Raw genomic sequence first — 15,355 nt, forward strand, 5'->3', positions numbered from 1 at the left:
GGGATTAGTTTACTTTAATTTTACTTCAACCAGGTCGGAACTTAATAGAATTCTGGACCAAACTGAACTACCATGGGAATTTATGGCCTTGGTTTGATTTATTCATAGTCCTATTTAGATTAATTGCATTTACCTGAATTACTTTTACCGGAATTTAACTAGCCTACTTAAGCTTACCAAGCAATTATTAATCCTTTGGATTTTCTGGCACAAGTCTGTAAACACGTTAGGCGCACGGAAGAATTGTGTGCTTAACAGCCCGTTTTTATACCTTATTTACTAAATTACTACTAGAGAACACTCAGTGGAAGGAATTACCCTTGTAATTTTGTAGAGTATATTCCTTCGATCTTCCCACTGAGCGAAACAAATTTCCCACATCTTTAAAGTACCACCACATACGAATTTTGTCATTACAGTTTTATTATTATTATTATTAGTTATTATTATTATTATTATTATTATTATTATTATTATTATTATATTATTATTGTACTTAGGAAGCAGACCCTCTCTCAAGCATACTTTATTAAAAGTAATGGCTACTTCAGCAGCGTTACACTTGTAGAGATTCTTCTCTATTTTCCGAATAGCGGCTTTTTCCGTGCTACTTAGACTGGCTAGTAGAGTGCCTGTGGAGGTCATGATCAAATACAGTCAAAATTGGTGTATGCTGAAGTAGCCATTACTTTTAATAAAGTATATTATCTTTATTATTATTATTACTATTATTATTATTAACAACTGAAAATATCAATAAACATTTTACATACTAGTACCATAAAAATTCTTTCATCTCAGTAAAAGAGAGAGAGAGAGAGTTTATCTCTCTGTTCTCTCAGAAAATACTTCTTATGCTTCCATCAAAACAGAGGGAGAGAGTTACCACTATGACATATTTAAAAGAGTGAAATGGATAGATTATTGTATTTTTCAAGATACTATCACATAATATGAATTTTGTAATTACAGTTATATTAATATTGGGCACAATTTTCAGTGTCGAAAATGATAACAATGATTGCAGGTCCACAAAAATATCGCATGTGAAGTATATAAAGTGTTTAATAATAAGAGCTTTCGAACCCTGCACCAGGTTCATCCTGAGGATGAACCTGGTGCAGGGTTCGAAAGCTCTTATTATTAAACACTTTATATACTTTACATGCGATATCATTGTGGACCTGCAATCATCTATATTAATATTAATATTATTATTATTTGAGAGTATTAATAAACATACTAGGTACATGTACAATCAAAATTCTCGCGTCTCGGTAAGAGCAGAGAGATGAGGAGAGAAGAGAGAATGAGAGAGAGGATAGGAGAGAGAGAGACACATTACCATTATTTCAATCGGAAAAACCCCGCGAATAGGCGAACCCCCATAAATAATGGGTAGATATGGTCCAGAGAGAAATCCACGAATCAGTGAGTCCGCGAATCCAGAGAATCCAAATATGGGGGCCCACTGTATATATATATATTGTTACGTGCATGGCTAGGTGAGGCTTAACATTTACTCTAACACTGACTGACATCTGACAAGACTGGGTGCCACGCAAGTAACAAAAGAAAAAATGGAAAAAAGTATTAAAAAATGATGGATTTAAGGGAAATGCAAGTTACATTTAACTAAAATTATTATGTCAATCAGAAGAATTTACACACGGGGGTTGACTGTATATATATATATATATATATATATATATATATATATATATATATATATATATATATACTATATATATATATATATACATATATATATACATATACATATATATAATATATACATATATATATATATATATAATATATATATATATATATATATATACACATAAAAGTACCCTCCAACTTTCAAGCTGCTCGACATACGACCACTTGCACTTACAACCATACTTCTGGCAGCGGGGCTGGGTGGGCTGATGCATAAGAGTACATACCGTATAATAGTTGACCACTGAGTTATTCAACAATGCTCCATCTCAGAAGAGCTCTCTCATCACTCAGGCCAGGCAGCATCACTTTGAGTTATCCTGCCCTATCAGCAGCATCATACAGTATTAACTATTTTTTAGACTGAATTGGTAACCGATTTAAGTTAAAATTAACTTCCGACATGCATGCAGGAACCTAACCCTGATGTAACTAGTTAACATCACAAAAACCCAGATATGTGCTGTAGTGAACTTGCAGACACACACCTGATAGAAGAAGGATGGAATGAGTCGCATCTACTGAAAAACGAAAGATAAAGATTGGAAGCTTCTATTGAGTAACTCACCTGCTGTGGGCCCAAGCATTGAGAATATGGCCATTGTCTATTGGGGGTAGTAGAAAGGAGGGATGAGTTTCAGTCATCCTTTGCTGATAAGACATTCATCACTGTTAACTTCAGGTAAAATCCTAATTTGTCTAAATGGACAATCACAGGTTTTAAGGAAAATGCATCCATGGACTTATGGGCAGAATCCCTTGGGCAGAAAGAGTTAAAGGTGGTTTGAAGCTGCCACATGCCTGCCCTCAATACCTTTGACACTGAGAAGTGTCTCCTGAGTGCCAGAGATGGGGAAGTACCCATGACTTCATAAGCCCTTGATAGGGGTACAGAGTTACTACCAACCCCACCAGACAACTTTTACACCCACTTGATGACTTCTGGAAGTCAGAATGAGACTGAGTTCTTAGAGACTTCTTTCTTGTGCCAGCTGGTAGTAAAAAACAGTCGACAACACTAATGTGAAACTCACAATTGACACAACAGCATTTCATTTTCATCAGTATCTAAAAATCTCAAAGGAGGGTATTGAGAAACTCTTCTTACCTCTTATCATGAACTGATGGGTCTGAGTTTTTTCGATGAACTCACAAACAAACGATAATGAGAAAGATCCCCATCCATCCAAGTACTGCACTAAGTAGGAGAGGCAGTGCAATTTACCCACTCTTCACTGATGCTAACGCTAGCAAGAAAACAGCCTTGAGCATAACATCTCTGTCTGCAGCCTGGATGAGACCATAAAAGATGAGTAAAATGCCTTTTGGAGGCCTGAGTCAAAGGGGCAAGTAAGACTGTTTAAAGTTCCTTAAGAGGTAGAGGTCCATACCACAAAGGCAGAAGACCTGGGAAATGGTTAAGCAGTAACCCTTAATTTCTTGACACTGAAAGGAGGCGCCTATCATTGCAAGGGGAGAGTAAAAGCCAACTACCAAACATCTGTGGGCTGCAAAACTGAGCCAGAATGAGCCAGAGAGATAGTTCTAATGGCACCTCAACAAAAATGCACTGCAGGTCTGGATACCATTTAGCTTACAGCCAAAAGGGTCAGTCTAAGACTGGGAGTTACCAGTACATAATCTGTTCATCACTTGGTGGAGCAGGCAAAATGGGAGAAAACTGTAAGCAATGAGGTTCACAGGGGTACTGGAAGGCATCACAACCCAAGGGTTTGACACAGGAAAGCAGAACACGGGGCACTTACTGTCTAGCTTTGTGGCAAACAGGCCAATCACTGGGATTCGTCAAACCTCAAACAGCTTCTCTGCCAGATGTAGGTGCATGTTCCACTTTGTCCATACAGTTTACCCCTGCTGCTAAGCTGTTCAGCCAGCACATTCCTATAGCCCATGATGTATCTGGCTGACAGCATGGTGAGCCACCCACTCATGCACCTGCCTCAACAACATGCAAAAGTGGTGGGAGGCTGCATCCCTATATGATGTATGACACCATGGTTGTGCTGTCACCCATCAGCACTACCAAAGGATCCCATCGCCAGTCCCAAAATGTGCAGGCAAGAATCCACCCAAATCAAAATACCTGAGAAGAATAAGCCACTCAGGTATGCACCCTACCCCACCTTTAATGTATCTGGAGCAACTTTGGTGAGGGTAGTTCAGTGGAATTCCCAAGAGGTTTCTGGCATCTAGCTACCAAGAGAGATCCTCCGTCATTTATAAATCAGTGGGATGATGGATGTCAGAGGAGTGATGGAGAGACAGGAACCACACTAAAATCTCCCTGAGGTTGTTGATGTTAGTACTGTGGATGGACTGTCACTGACACTTCTGATTTTTATGTATGACATTGTACTTCTCCCATTTTATCACAATCCTGAGATCATGACAAAATAAGAGAAGCCAATCTAGATCCGGTAGCAATTTCATCTTAAAGAATGCCAGGATCAGGCAATCCTTGAGGTGCCATAACAGACAAAGCCCCAACAAATGAGCCCCTAATTAACACCAACATGAACACAGTGGAGGTACTTCCTAGAATCTGGATGGATTAGTAGTATTTGAAAATAGACATCCTTCAGATATATCAAAAGCATGAACTTGTCATCTTTGATAGTAGCCAACAAGGAATGTGGTTTTCCATCTTGCATGGAGATTGACAGATGAACTAATTCAGAGGAGAGATTGATGGCTGGTCTCCAGCCACCTGTCACCTTCGCCACTATAGTTGAACCACTAAAGTCAATAAAAAGTTGGGGACCCTATTGCTGTACACCACTGACATCTCCTTTTCTTGATGGTAGCTTGCAGGTTGTTGATGTATTTTCTTTTGACCTTGCCCTGTTACAATCCTTTGTCGTACTCCTGGTTTTCTTCTTTTCAGAAACAATAAAGTTTGAAGTTCATGATTCTTTTGAAATTAATAAGCTATTATATATATATATATATATATATATATATATAATATATATATATATATATATATATATATATATAGATATTTATGCAAAAATTGGGTAAAATTTAAATATTTATTATCCCCATATAAATTCCTGAATTTAGACAGCATTTTTTTTATATTTAGGTAATTTTCATTATTTGTAGGGTACTTTGTCTTCTTTCATTAATTAAGTTTTCTTTGGTGTTCTTATGCTTGGTGACAGATTCCAAGCTTTATTCAACACATTACCAAACTACCACATCTGTAACAGAAAAACAGACAATAACTAACAACATTCATGCACACATGAACACAAGCACATAACTTATGACAATCATGCTACAAAACATTAACATTAGAAAACAACAATAAACAAAACAACATAAAGAAATAGTTTGATAGCTAGGACCTACCACAAATAATAATACTACATTCTCCCCTCCTAGAAAAATTCACTGTTAAACTAAACAAATGTATTGGTTTAATCCCATCCGTAGCGATCAGGAGGCCTTGGCACACGAGTGGATCTTCTTAGCTCAGTGGGCTCACTGGGCACATGAGAATCACGGTTATCATTAGTTTGTGAACTGTCATGAGTTTGTGCATCCTGCACTTCAGGTGTAACATGAGTTTGTGCATCCTGCACTCCAGGTGTATTTGGGGACTCCATCTCTCTTAACGATTCAACCTGGTGTACAGGAATCATTGCACCCTCAGGACTTGGAGCTAAGTCACGAGTAGACACAGTTGATTCTCTTCCGTCTGAATATTTGACATTTGCATACATTGGGTTTACATTCATGAGTTGAACCTGATCAGTTAACGGTTCATGTTTGCTAGACCTAACATGTCGTCGCAATAGTACGGGTCCAGGAGTCAAAAGCCATGATGGTAATGTATTTCCAAGACTAGAGCGTCGCTGAAACCTAAAGAAACGTTCATGAGGGGTTTCATTGGTTGCTGTACATAAGAGCGACCTAACTGAATGCAAAACCTCAGGAAGTACTATCTCCCAGTGTTGAGTCTTCAAGTTACGAGTTTCAAGTATTAAAAGAATAGATTTCCAAATAATACCATTGTATCTCTCAACCTGGCCGTTCCCCATCGGATGATAAGGTGTTGTTTTGCTTGTTGCAACCCCTTTCTGAGAAAGGTACATTTTCAGTTCCTGGGACATGAAAGAAGGACCTTGATCTGAATGAATAAAACTAGGCATTCCACAAAGGCTAAAGATAGATTCAAGACATTTGATCACTGTTTTAGAATGCATGTTTGGACAGGGAAACACAAAGGGGAAACGTGAATACTCGTCAATAACCGTAAGAATGTACTTGTTGTTCGTGGTAGAGGGCAGAGGCCCCTTGAAATCAATACTAAGACGTTCCATTGGCTGGGTGGCCTTTATGAGGACTCCTTTTCCTGGACGATGGCATTGTGGTTTTTGTTGTGCACAGATTTTACAAGAAGCACACACTCTTTTCACGTCGTCTGTTGAAAAGGGGAGGTTTTTGGATCGCATAAAGTGCAAAAGACGAGTGATCCCAGGATGGCAGAGGTTCTCGTGGATGTCAGTGAGATTCGACATTAAAGAAATAGAACAACAATAGGCACGAGTCAGGGTGTCCGGTGCAATATTCTGTTTCCCAGGACGATACTCTATAGTATAGCTGTATGATGCCAGCTCCAACCTCCACTCTTGTATCTTGTTATTCTTTATTTTAGTTCTCTTCTTGCTGTCTAACATGAACATCACGGATCGCTGATCAGTAATCAGAGTAAAATGTCGTCTCGCTAAGAAATGGCTCCACTTGCGAACAGCTTCAATAATAGCGCTAGCCTCCTTTTCCACTGCTGGATAATGCAACTCACTACCCTGGAGCGTTCTTGACATGAAAGCTACCGGCCGGTCACCCTGGTTTAAGACGGCTGAAACAGCAACTTCCGAAGCATCACACTCCACAACAAAGGGAAGGCTCTCATCCACAGACCGTAGTGAAACATCCATAAGTTGTTTTTTAAGGAGTTAAAAGCAGCTAGTGCTGGCTCACTCAGTGGAAAAGTTTTTGTGTTCACTAATGGATGAATCATATCAGAAAAACGAGGGATCCATTTGGCATAATATGCAAACAACCCTTGAGCTCTTCGCAGAGACCCCATATTTGTGGGGAGGCGGTAATTCTTGAAGGGGACGTAATCTGTCAGGTCAGGCTTTATCACATTATTACCGACACAATACCCTAGAACATTGATTGTAGGAACAGACACAACCGATTTCACTTCATTGAGGGTAAGCTTCCGTTTCCGAACCACCTCCAAGAACTTTTGAACGTTTTCATCATGTTCAGCCTGAGCTAATCCACCTACAGTAATATTATCTAGATATGGAAAAGTATCTTTGAGGTTCTCATCTTCAACTAGTTTGTCCATAGCTCTTTGGAAAGCAGCTACACCATTCGTGACACCAAATGGAATCCTACAAAACTGAAACAATTTCCCTGCACCCTCAAAAGCAGTGTAACTTCCTCTCACTCTCTTTAATGCTGATTTGGTGATATGCACTCTTTAAGTCAAATGTGGAGAACACCTTATATTTTGCAAGGTCATGCACCATATCCTCTATCCTTGGGAGGGGGTATGCATCTAGTTCTGTGTATTGGTTAATGGTCTGGGAATAATCAATGCAAAGTCTCTTTTTGTGCCTGCCAAGTGGATCTTTGACTACTACAACCTGTGCTCTCCAAGGGGATATACTTGGCTCAATGATACCTTCAGATAGTAAATGTGATATCTGGTCTTTTACAAACAGCTGGTCATCCTGGCTATAGCGTCTAGATTTAACTGCAATGGGTTTACACTGTTGAGGCAAGTTTGGAAACAATGACGGTTCCTCGATATCAGCTGTTGCTAATACACAGACAGGTTTGGCTCCAGTTATCTTTAAACTTGGTTTATTCCCTCCATATTGAAAAGTTATGCTCTGGTGTTGCTTTTGAAAGTCATAACCTAAGATAACATCACAACATAAATCCTTCAGGACCCCGAGCTGGATACGAGGATATCTCTGATCAAGATGCACTAAGTCTGCTGTAACAAACCCAGGGGAACTAGCATTTAAAGATTTTGATGCCATTGAGACTGCTGTACCTACAGGAACTATTGTCAAATTTAGTTTCTGTGCTACTTCCTCACGTATAAAACTATCTGAACTACAAGAATCAATTAGTGCCTTCAATGAATGGCCATTTACAGTGATGTTTGTAGCTGCATGTGAAAGATTCTTTGGATAAGTGGCAGCTATTGTAAGCAAAGTGGGGTTATACAATGCAGCAGTAGTACTACCTGAAGCCTTTGATATACAGACTTTTGCAAAATGACCTGTTTTACCACATTTGTTACATTTAACAGTACGTGCAGGACAACTCACTCTACCTGTGCTGTGGAGTGCATTACCACAAAAATAGCATTTCCTCTTAGATAAGTAAGCAGCAGCAACAGCTGAATCTCCAGGTGAACTTCTTTCTGCTTCTTCTTTTGTTGGCTGCTGCTGCTGGTCACCTCTGGGCTGTGCCTGCTGCTCTGGAACTAAAGCAGCAGTATGAGGAATGGGTGGAGATGTATACGCGTCGGCACTACGCTGGGCAAGATCCAACGTACGAGCTTGACTGTGAGCAGCCTCCAGGTTCAGTGACTTATTTTCTAGTAGGCGCTGACGAATAAATGCTGAGGCAATACCATTGATAAATGCATCATGTACTAGCTCCTGCCGATATTGCTCAGCTGTGACTGCCTGGAAGTTACAATCCTTGCTTAGCTTATGTAGTTCCCTCAGAAATTCGTCAAGGGATTCTCCTGACTGCTGTCGTCGTGTCGCCAAAACATGCCTAGCAAAAACTTCATTCGGCAACTTGACATAAGCACTCTCCAGTTTGGCGATTGCACTCTCAAAAGTACTACAGTCTTCAATGAGTTCATACACACTCGGGGACACACAATTCACTAATGCCCTCAACTTGTCTGGTGCAGCATCTCCACTTTCTTCTATGAAGTTGGTGAATGTTTTATGCCAGTGCTTCCACTCTTTGGCTGCAGTGGGTGAGCTGGGATCTGTGTCCAGTCTGGACGGCTTCAGCAGCTTGGCCATGATAGGTAGTGTGTTGAATAAATTGTAATGAAAGTAAACACTTGGTGACAGATTCCAAGCTTTATTCAACACATTACCAAACTACCACATCTGTAACAGAAAAACAGACAATAACTAACAACATTCATGCACACATGAACACAAGCACATAACTTATGACAATCATGCTACAAAACATTAACATTAGAAAACAACAATAAACAAAACAACATAAAGAAATAGTTTGATAGCTAGGACCTACCACAAATAATAATACTACAGATTAGGTTTGTCACAACTTTATATCTGTGAAGTACACTAATCTATGTAAATTGGAAGTATTCTCTCCCTGTCTGCCTCTCACACTGGTCTTCACAAAAATGTAAGTACGTTATGCATTTATTTTCATTATTTTGTTGGAATAGGTTGACCCAGTGCTACTGACCTAAAACTAAAACCTTTTTCCTCTTTCCATCCCTTTAAAGTAAACAAAGACTTGGCAGCTCATGTAAAAAGCACTTCACATTGCCCTGGTTAACATTATCCTATACTATTTGTAAACATTTTTCATAATAATATTGCCCTCAATTTGTTCTTATGGGGATACAATCATCCCCTTTTACATCTAAAGTAACTTGTGGTGCAAGCTGGAATGGCCCTCAAGGTCCGAGGATGCTCTAGGAGAAGAGCAGGCCACAGCAGTTTTCCACTCTGTCTCACTCTTGATCCCATCCAGCACTGCACAAGCCTTTTGGAGGTTTGCAGTCCAATTGGAGATTAGACTTTGACCATGTATCCCCTCTGCTCTTATACTTGATCACAACCAAGTAAGAAGACAAGAAAGAATGAGAAGTTACGCTGAACTTCACATGCTAGAGGTGGATGAGTGAGACCAAAGGGGATCTTTCCCATGACCTCTGGAATGCAACCACATGCCAAGCAAGAAGGAGGAATCTGTCCAATTGCTTGACCTTGCATAATCCAAAGAAACCGCGCACTTACAGAAGAGCGAACAGGTTGCACATCCCCATCCCCTTGAAAATCAACAGTCAACAGGGGAGGGCCACTTCGACCTCCAGCTTGCACCTGAACTACAGATCCTGTATGGGTAGAGAGAGAGAGAGAGAGGGATGTACAGAACACAGAACCATCATAGTGTGAACCCAAGAGCTCATGGCTGAATGGCAACGGGGCAGTCCACTTGTCCAAGTGGACATGCATGGTGGTGACAACCCTGCTGAGGTATCATGATCACACTGTGGCAACCTGGCCCCTCTGCTCTCCTTCCATGAGGAAGAGCAAACAGAAGAAATCCTCCTGGGCATCTTAGACAAGGCCTTGGATATCCCCTTCTTTCTCCTGTGAGGAGAAAGAATGTCCAGTGAGGAGGACAAAAAAGATAAGCTGAATGAAAAGGACAATGGTGAAGACAATGGAGATGGGGGAAATTGGTAAAAATACTGCATTTCTTCATTTTCCAATGAACATTTTGCTCACCTCCATCTCCTGAGTATATGTCAAGGCTGGTACAGGAGAAGTCAAAATAATTGCAGAGTTGGTTAGTAGCAATACTACTGCTACTGGGGATCTTTTGCAGTAGATGAAGCAGCCAAGGGAAATGCAGATGCAGCAGCAGACACTTCAGTTTGTCTGGCCTCTCCTCTACCAGGGAGTCAAGGAAAGAAGCCAGTGGCAGACCACCTGGAATGTATAGGGTAGGCTATATTTTATAGAATTACTCAAAAGAGGACATTTCCCAACAAGCTTCCTCTTCCTCAGATAATGATGAATGGGTTTATGTAACTTTCGGGAACTACGCCTCCTAGAAAGGGAAGATCCAGGAGTAGGAGGAAGAGGGATGGCAAAAAGGAGTTGGAAAGGATTTGGCAGCATCACCGATATACAGGATGTGCCAGTGGATTATTAAGAAGCAGGAGAACCTATACCTCACCTTAAGGAATAGATCTATTTCACTTCTTCACTTCACTACACTGTATTAGTAACTTCTTTGGAGGTTGTACTTCAGATTCAGGGAAAATTACAACTGAACTCTTTAAGAAAAGAAGATTTCTTTACAGAAAGGTTACATGTAGTACACAAAAGTGTAGTTGAGATCCAAATGACTGTGACCACACATCATAAACTCCAAAGCCACCTCATTTAAAGGCAAACCTACTCTAAGCTAAATTCGGCAAAAAAATCTGGCAGCAGATTCCACTGAACAAAATGTGATTCTTAGTAAAATTTTATAATAGGTTTTTATGTAAATATGATTATGTATAAGATAAAATAAAATGTGTCATTGGCAATTCCATGTCATGATAAGGTTGTAGATGATGAGGCTTAAAAAACAAGTGGGATATGAAATGCTGAATGTCACACAGTAAATACAAAAAGAACATAAAGAGTGATCTGCCTAGAATACAGGCATGAAAACTAGACCAGAATTGTAAAAGACGTACTTTATTGCAATGGTAAGCAATGGAAGGAAAATATAAGGGTGGAGCTCTAGATGAATAAAGCAATTACAATTCTTTATGATACAGTAAAAATCTAATGTCTAGATCTGATAAGAGGGAAATTTCATATACTATTTAGTTTTCAGATACAAATCTGTTGGGATTAGAGAGCATTCTTTCTAGAGTTTCATATGAGATATTTGTTCATGAAATGTGAACCACATATATTTTATCAAGGACTGAAAAACATGCAAACAATATAAGGATAACATAGCTATTATAGTACATACTTGGAATGCAAGATGAAACGATAATGAGCAGTGTACCTCATAAATATTGTACATAATATGTTATACAGATAATTTTAAGTGTCGCTCATATATTTTTTATCAGGATTTATCTAATAAGCTTTGGTGAAATATAAGTTTCATTAGAGAATAAAAACTTAGCATGGTAAGCAGTGATTTTGAGTGCTACCTTGGTTGAAATATGTATGATGGTCATCTACATTTAATGATATTGAGTTTCATGATTATATTACTGTATTTTTATAGATCAACACCAATTCTTCATGTGGTTACTACTGTAAATGTAAAGTAGAGAAGTATCAAATGAATGCTTTCTTGGGTATGCACTTTTTTCCAAGTGTACTAAATATCTTAAGTCTTCACTGATTCAAACTTTTTTAATGCTGTCAGTTATCTGGTTAATCCAGTGAAATGATGATGGCAGTAAAATTTTGAAAACGATTTGAGGGTTTGAAATGAGATTTAAAAGTTCTCATTGTCATGAAAATTGTCTAGAAATAATATCTGTTAGAACTGTAATGATCGTTTTGATTTCATGTAATATCATGGTGGGAACGACATGACTGAGGTGAGAAGTCATTTTTGTTTGTAAATTAATTATATTAATGAATGCATCAGTTTTACTGATACAAACTGATATACATGGACTTATCAGCAAATGGAGTACCTATACATCATGTTGACACTACAGTAAACATCTTGTTAGTATTTCTAGTCATCTCATGTTTATTATAAAGTATGCTTAGTATATAGCAGTTAGTAAAGGTCACTATTCTTATATCTATTTGTGATATTTTTACTTGTTATTTTTCCTATTGTGTTTTTAAAATCCATGTCAGTACTTATTATAGTATAAGGTATTTTTTTATTTAGTAATTTTTATCATTCCACCAACTCACAACACTCTCAGTGATGCTATATTTCTCTCAGTAAATGGTACACTAATTTTCTTGGAAACTATTTTGAGTGAAAAGTAGATATTGAAGTATGATTTAGTAGAGGATTGATATTGGTCATCTTCTTGAACTTAATACTGTACCTTAAGGTGTGGCATTTTCATTTTTCTCTTAAACTGACAGAAGTTTTATTTTGTGCTTCTTCAGTTATAAGTAGCTCTGAGTGAAAGATTCATCTGTTGTTGTTGTTGTTCAAGATTAAGCTGGCTTTATGCCTGTTGATTCAATGAGAGTTATGTTACACTAATATTATAGCATACGGTAATTTTCTAATCTTTTATATTAAACTGTATGAATGCATTAAGAAAACTGACTCTGGATTACATTAACGTTTGCAGAATTTCAAATGAGATAAGGAAATGACTCTTTTATAAATAACTGGTTGCTTTTCTTCAGGGCTCCTCTTCATTTTTCAGAGTGGCAACCCTTATCAATTGAGCTTCTTAAGGTCGCATCACTTCCCCTGACATCACCAGCAGATGAAATCCGTTTGCGGTCAGTCCTTACACTATCACTACAACAACTACTACCACTACTACTACTACTACTACTACCACCCTTCTTCCTTCTGCCTATCAAGATTCTGGATGTACTCACTACACATGGTCATTTGTGGCACTTTTTTCCCCCCTGAGTGACTGTTCATAGGTACACTGCTGAGACAGGCAGGCTTGTAATGAATTAAAGATCTAATGCAGAATGTCTCCAACGTGCAAAAAGTTTTGAAATGATGTTTTAACTATTAAATGTATTGGCAAGTAAGCTTTCAAGAATTATTGCTGTCCAGAGAAAAAAACAGTGCCACCTGTAGTGTATTTTTCTTATTGTAGTTTTCCATTATAGTAGCCTAAAAGCACTGGATTGCATTTGAAAACAGCACAAATGATATGCAACTTTCTATGGCACCCTTTGCCCAATGACATGTTTTTAGTATAGCCCACAACACAAACTCACTGCTCAGCATGCATGAATCATCAAAGACAATATCACTATTGATCAATAATTCACTAGTAGGAGTTACTAGAATATGAAATGATGACATTTAAGCTAAATCACAAATTCTTTCAGCAGCACATGTTAAGCACGGTGAACCATGTTTTAACTTGGATGAATTAAGTAGTAAGGTCCCAGCTGAAAGCAGATTTAGCATAGGCAAACCTACATTAATCAATAAATAGCACTGTATGGCAACTGAATTTCTTGGTTCAGTGTGATTTTAATCTAAAGTTGTACGTACTGTAAACTGCCCATATCAGGCTTTTGTACAAAACCAGCTGTCATTAAGAAAGATGACTCAAGGTGAAATTATATTAGTAAGTCAGCACTACGACAGGGGTTTCAAACTCCCAGAAACTCTTCAGCAATTTAGGAAAGCCGTAAGTTGATGGATTCTGTCACTTATTGTGAGAATTCAAGTCCAGTGTGAAGACAATTGCTGTTGTTGGTCTGGTGGTGAAGCTGAACTATAGGTATATTGCTGCACAATAAGTACTACTGATTAAAAGACTTTGTTTTGGCTAACATTTTGTTATGTAACTCTTCAATCCATCTTAGTGAACACTTGCCAAATGATTGCCAAATGGTAAGTGTATACAAGAAAACTATATAGAATTAAACTAGTAATGTTATTTCATGTAATTTACCTTTAAAAGTATTTCAGTGTACTCTTACAAGGTAATTTAGTGGGCTATGTGTGTAATAATGTAGTGTTTTTCATATTTTCTTTGAATGGTCTTTCAAAATGAGTCACTTCTACGATGATTATTATTATTATTATGATGATGATGATTATTATTATTATTATTATTATTATTATTATTATTATTATTATTATTATTATTATTATTATTATTATAAATGTTTATTTTTCAGTTACTGGGAATCTTCTGCTTAGTAAGTTGGAGAAGTCGAGTACTAAGGAAATTCCAAGTGATGGTCATGGTGATCATTATGAGAGTTAAGGCTTCATTACATCTAGGGCATTTAGTGTTATTCAACTCTGCTGAATTCTGTTTGTTAGTAACTGGATTTGGACAGAATGTGTGAGGGCTTCTGGAACAACTGCAAGACACTATGATGAAACAAAAATTGCCAATTTTTTGGTCGGAGTAATGTCTGTACAAAATTATCAGCTGAAATTATCAGCTTGTTCCTTCAGTTTTCATTTTAGCATTCACTTTGAAACAGATAAAACTATACTGAATGCATTATTCTATTAAAAAACTGTGTGTATGGGTGCACGTACGTGTGCGTGTACTATCCAAGGTTTAGTTCATACACTCCCTGACCCTATGTGTACTATCCAAGGCTTAGTTCATACACTCCCTGACCCAATGTGTACTATCCAAGGCTTAGTTCATACACTCCCTGACCCTATGTGTACTATCCAAGGTTTAGTTCATACACTCCCCTGACCCAATGTGTACTATCCAAGGCTTAGTTCATACACTCCCTGACCCTATGTGTACTATCCAAGGCTTAGTTTATACACTCCCTGACCCAATGTGTACTATCCAAGGCTTAGTTCATACACTCCCTGACCCTATGTGTACTATCCAAGGCTTAGTTCATACACTCCCTGACCCAATGTGTATAAATTTATATAAATATCCAAGGATATTACTATTCCAAGGCTTAGTTCATACACTCCCTGACCCAATGTGTACTATCCAAGGCTTAGTTCATACACTCCCTGACCCAATTTGGCCTTCAAGATGAATATCATTACTTGAAATGTGTCCCTTTTATTGTACCAGGTGCCTAAGAATAAGAACTATTCATTGTTTTTTTCTCTCATTACATTTCTAGTGATTTTTATACTTGTAGGT

At 38.1% G+C, this 15,355-nt stretch overlaps 1 protein-coding gene across 4 annotated transcripts in view; it reads left to right on the top strand.

Annotated features, from left to right (window-relative positions):
- The window catches only part of LOC135207271 (8-oxo-dGDP phosphatase NUDT18-like), a 71,566-nt gene extending 56,452 nt beyond the window's left edge, over positions 1-15,114 (top strand). For 2 of the 4 annotated variants that reach the window (XR_010312941.1, XR_010312943.1), the window contains 2 exons: positions 12,944-13,022; positions 14,400-15,114. Coding sequence is in view for 2 of the 4 variants with exons in the window: in XM_064238927.1 (XP_064094997.1) it covers positions 14,400-14,421 (22 nt within the window). In the remaining 2 variants the exon portion in view is untranslated. Of the gene's footprint in view, positions 1-12,943; positions 13,404-14,399 lie in introns of those variants that run through there. The other 2 variants (XM_064238927.1, XM_064238928.1) reach the window with 2 other exon arrangements.
- Positions 15,115-15,355: the final 241 nt, after the last annotated feature.

The sequence above is a fragment of the Macrobrachium nipponense genome, chromosome 32 (assembly GCF_015104395.2).
Source record: "Macrobrachium nipponense isolate FS-2020 chromosome 32, ASM1510439v2, whole genome shotgun sequence".
NCBI classification, from domain to species: Eukaryota; Metazoa; Arthropoda; class Malacostraca; order Decapoda; family Palaemonidae; genus Macrobrachium; species Macrobrachium nipponense.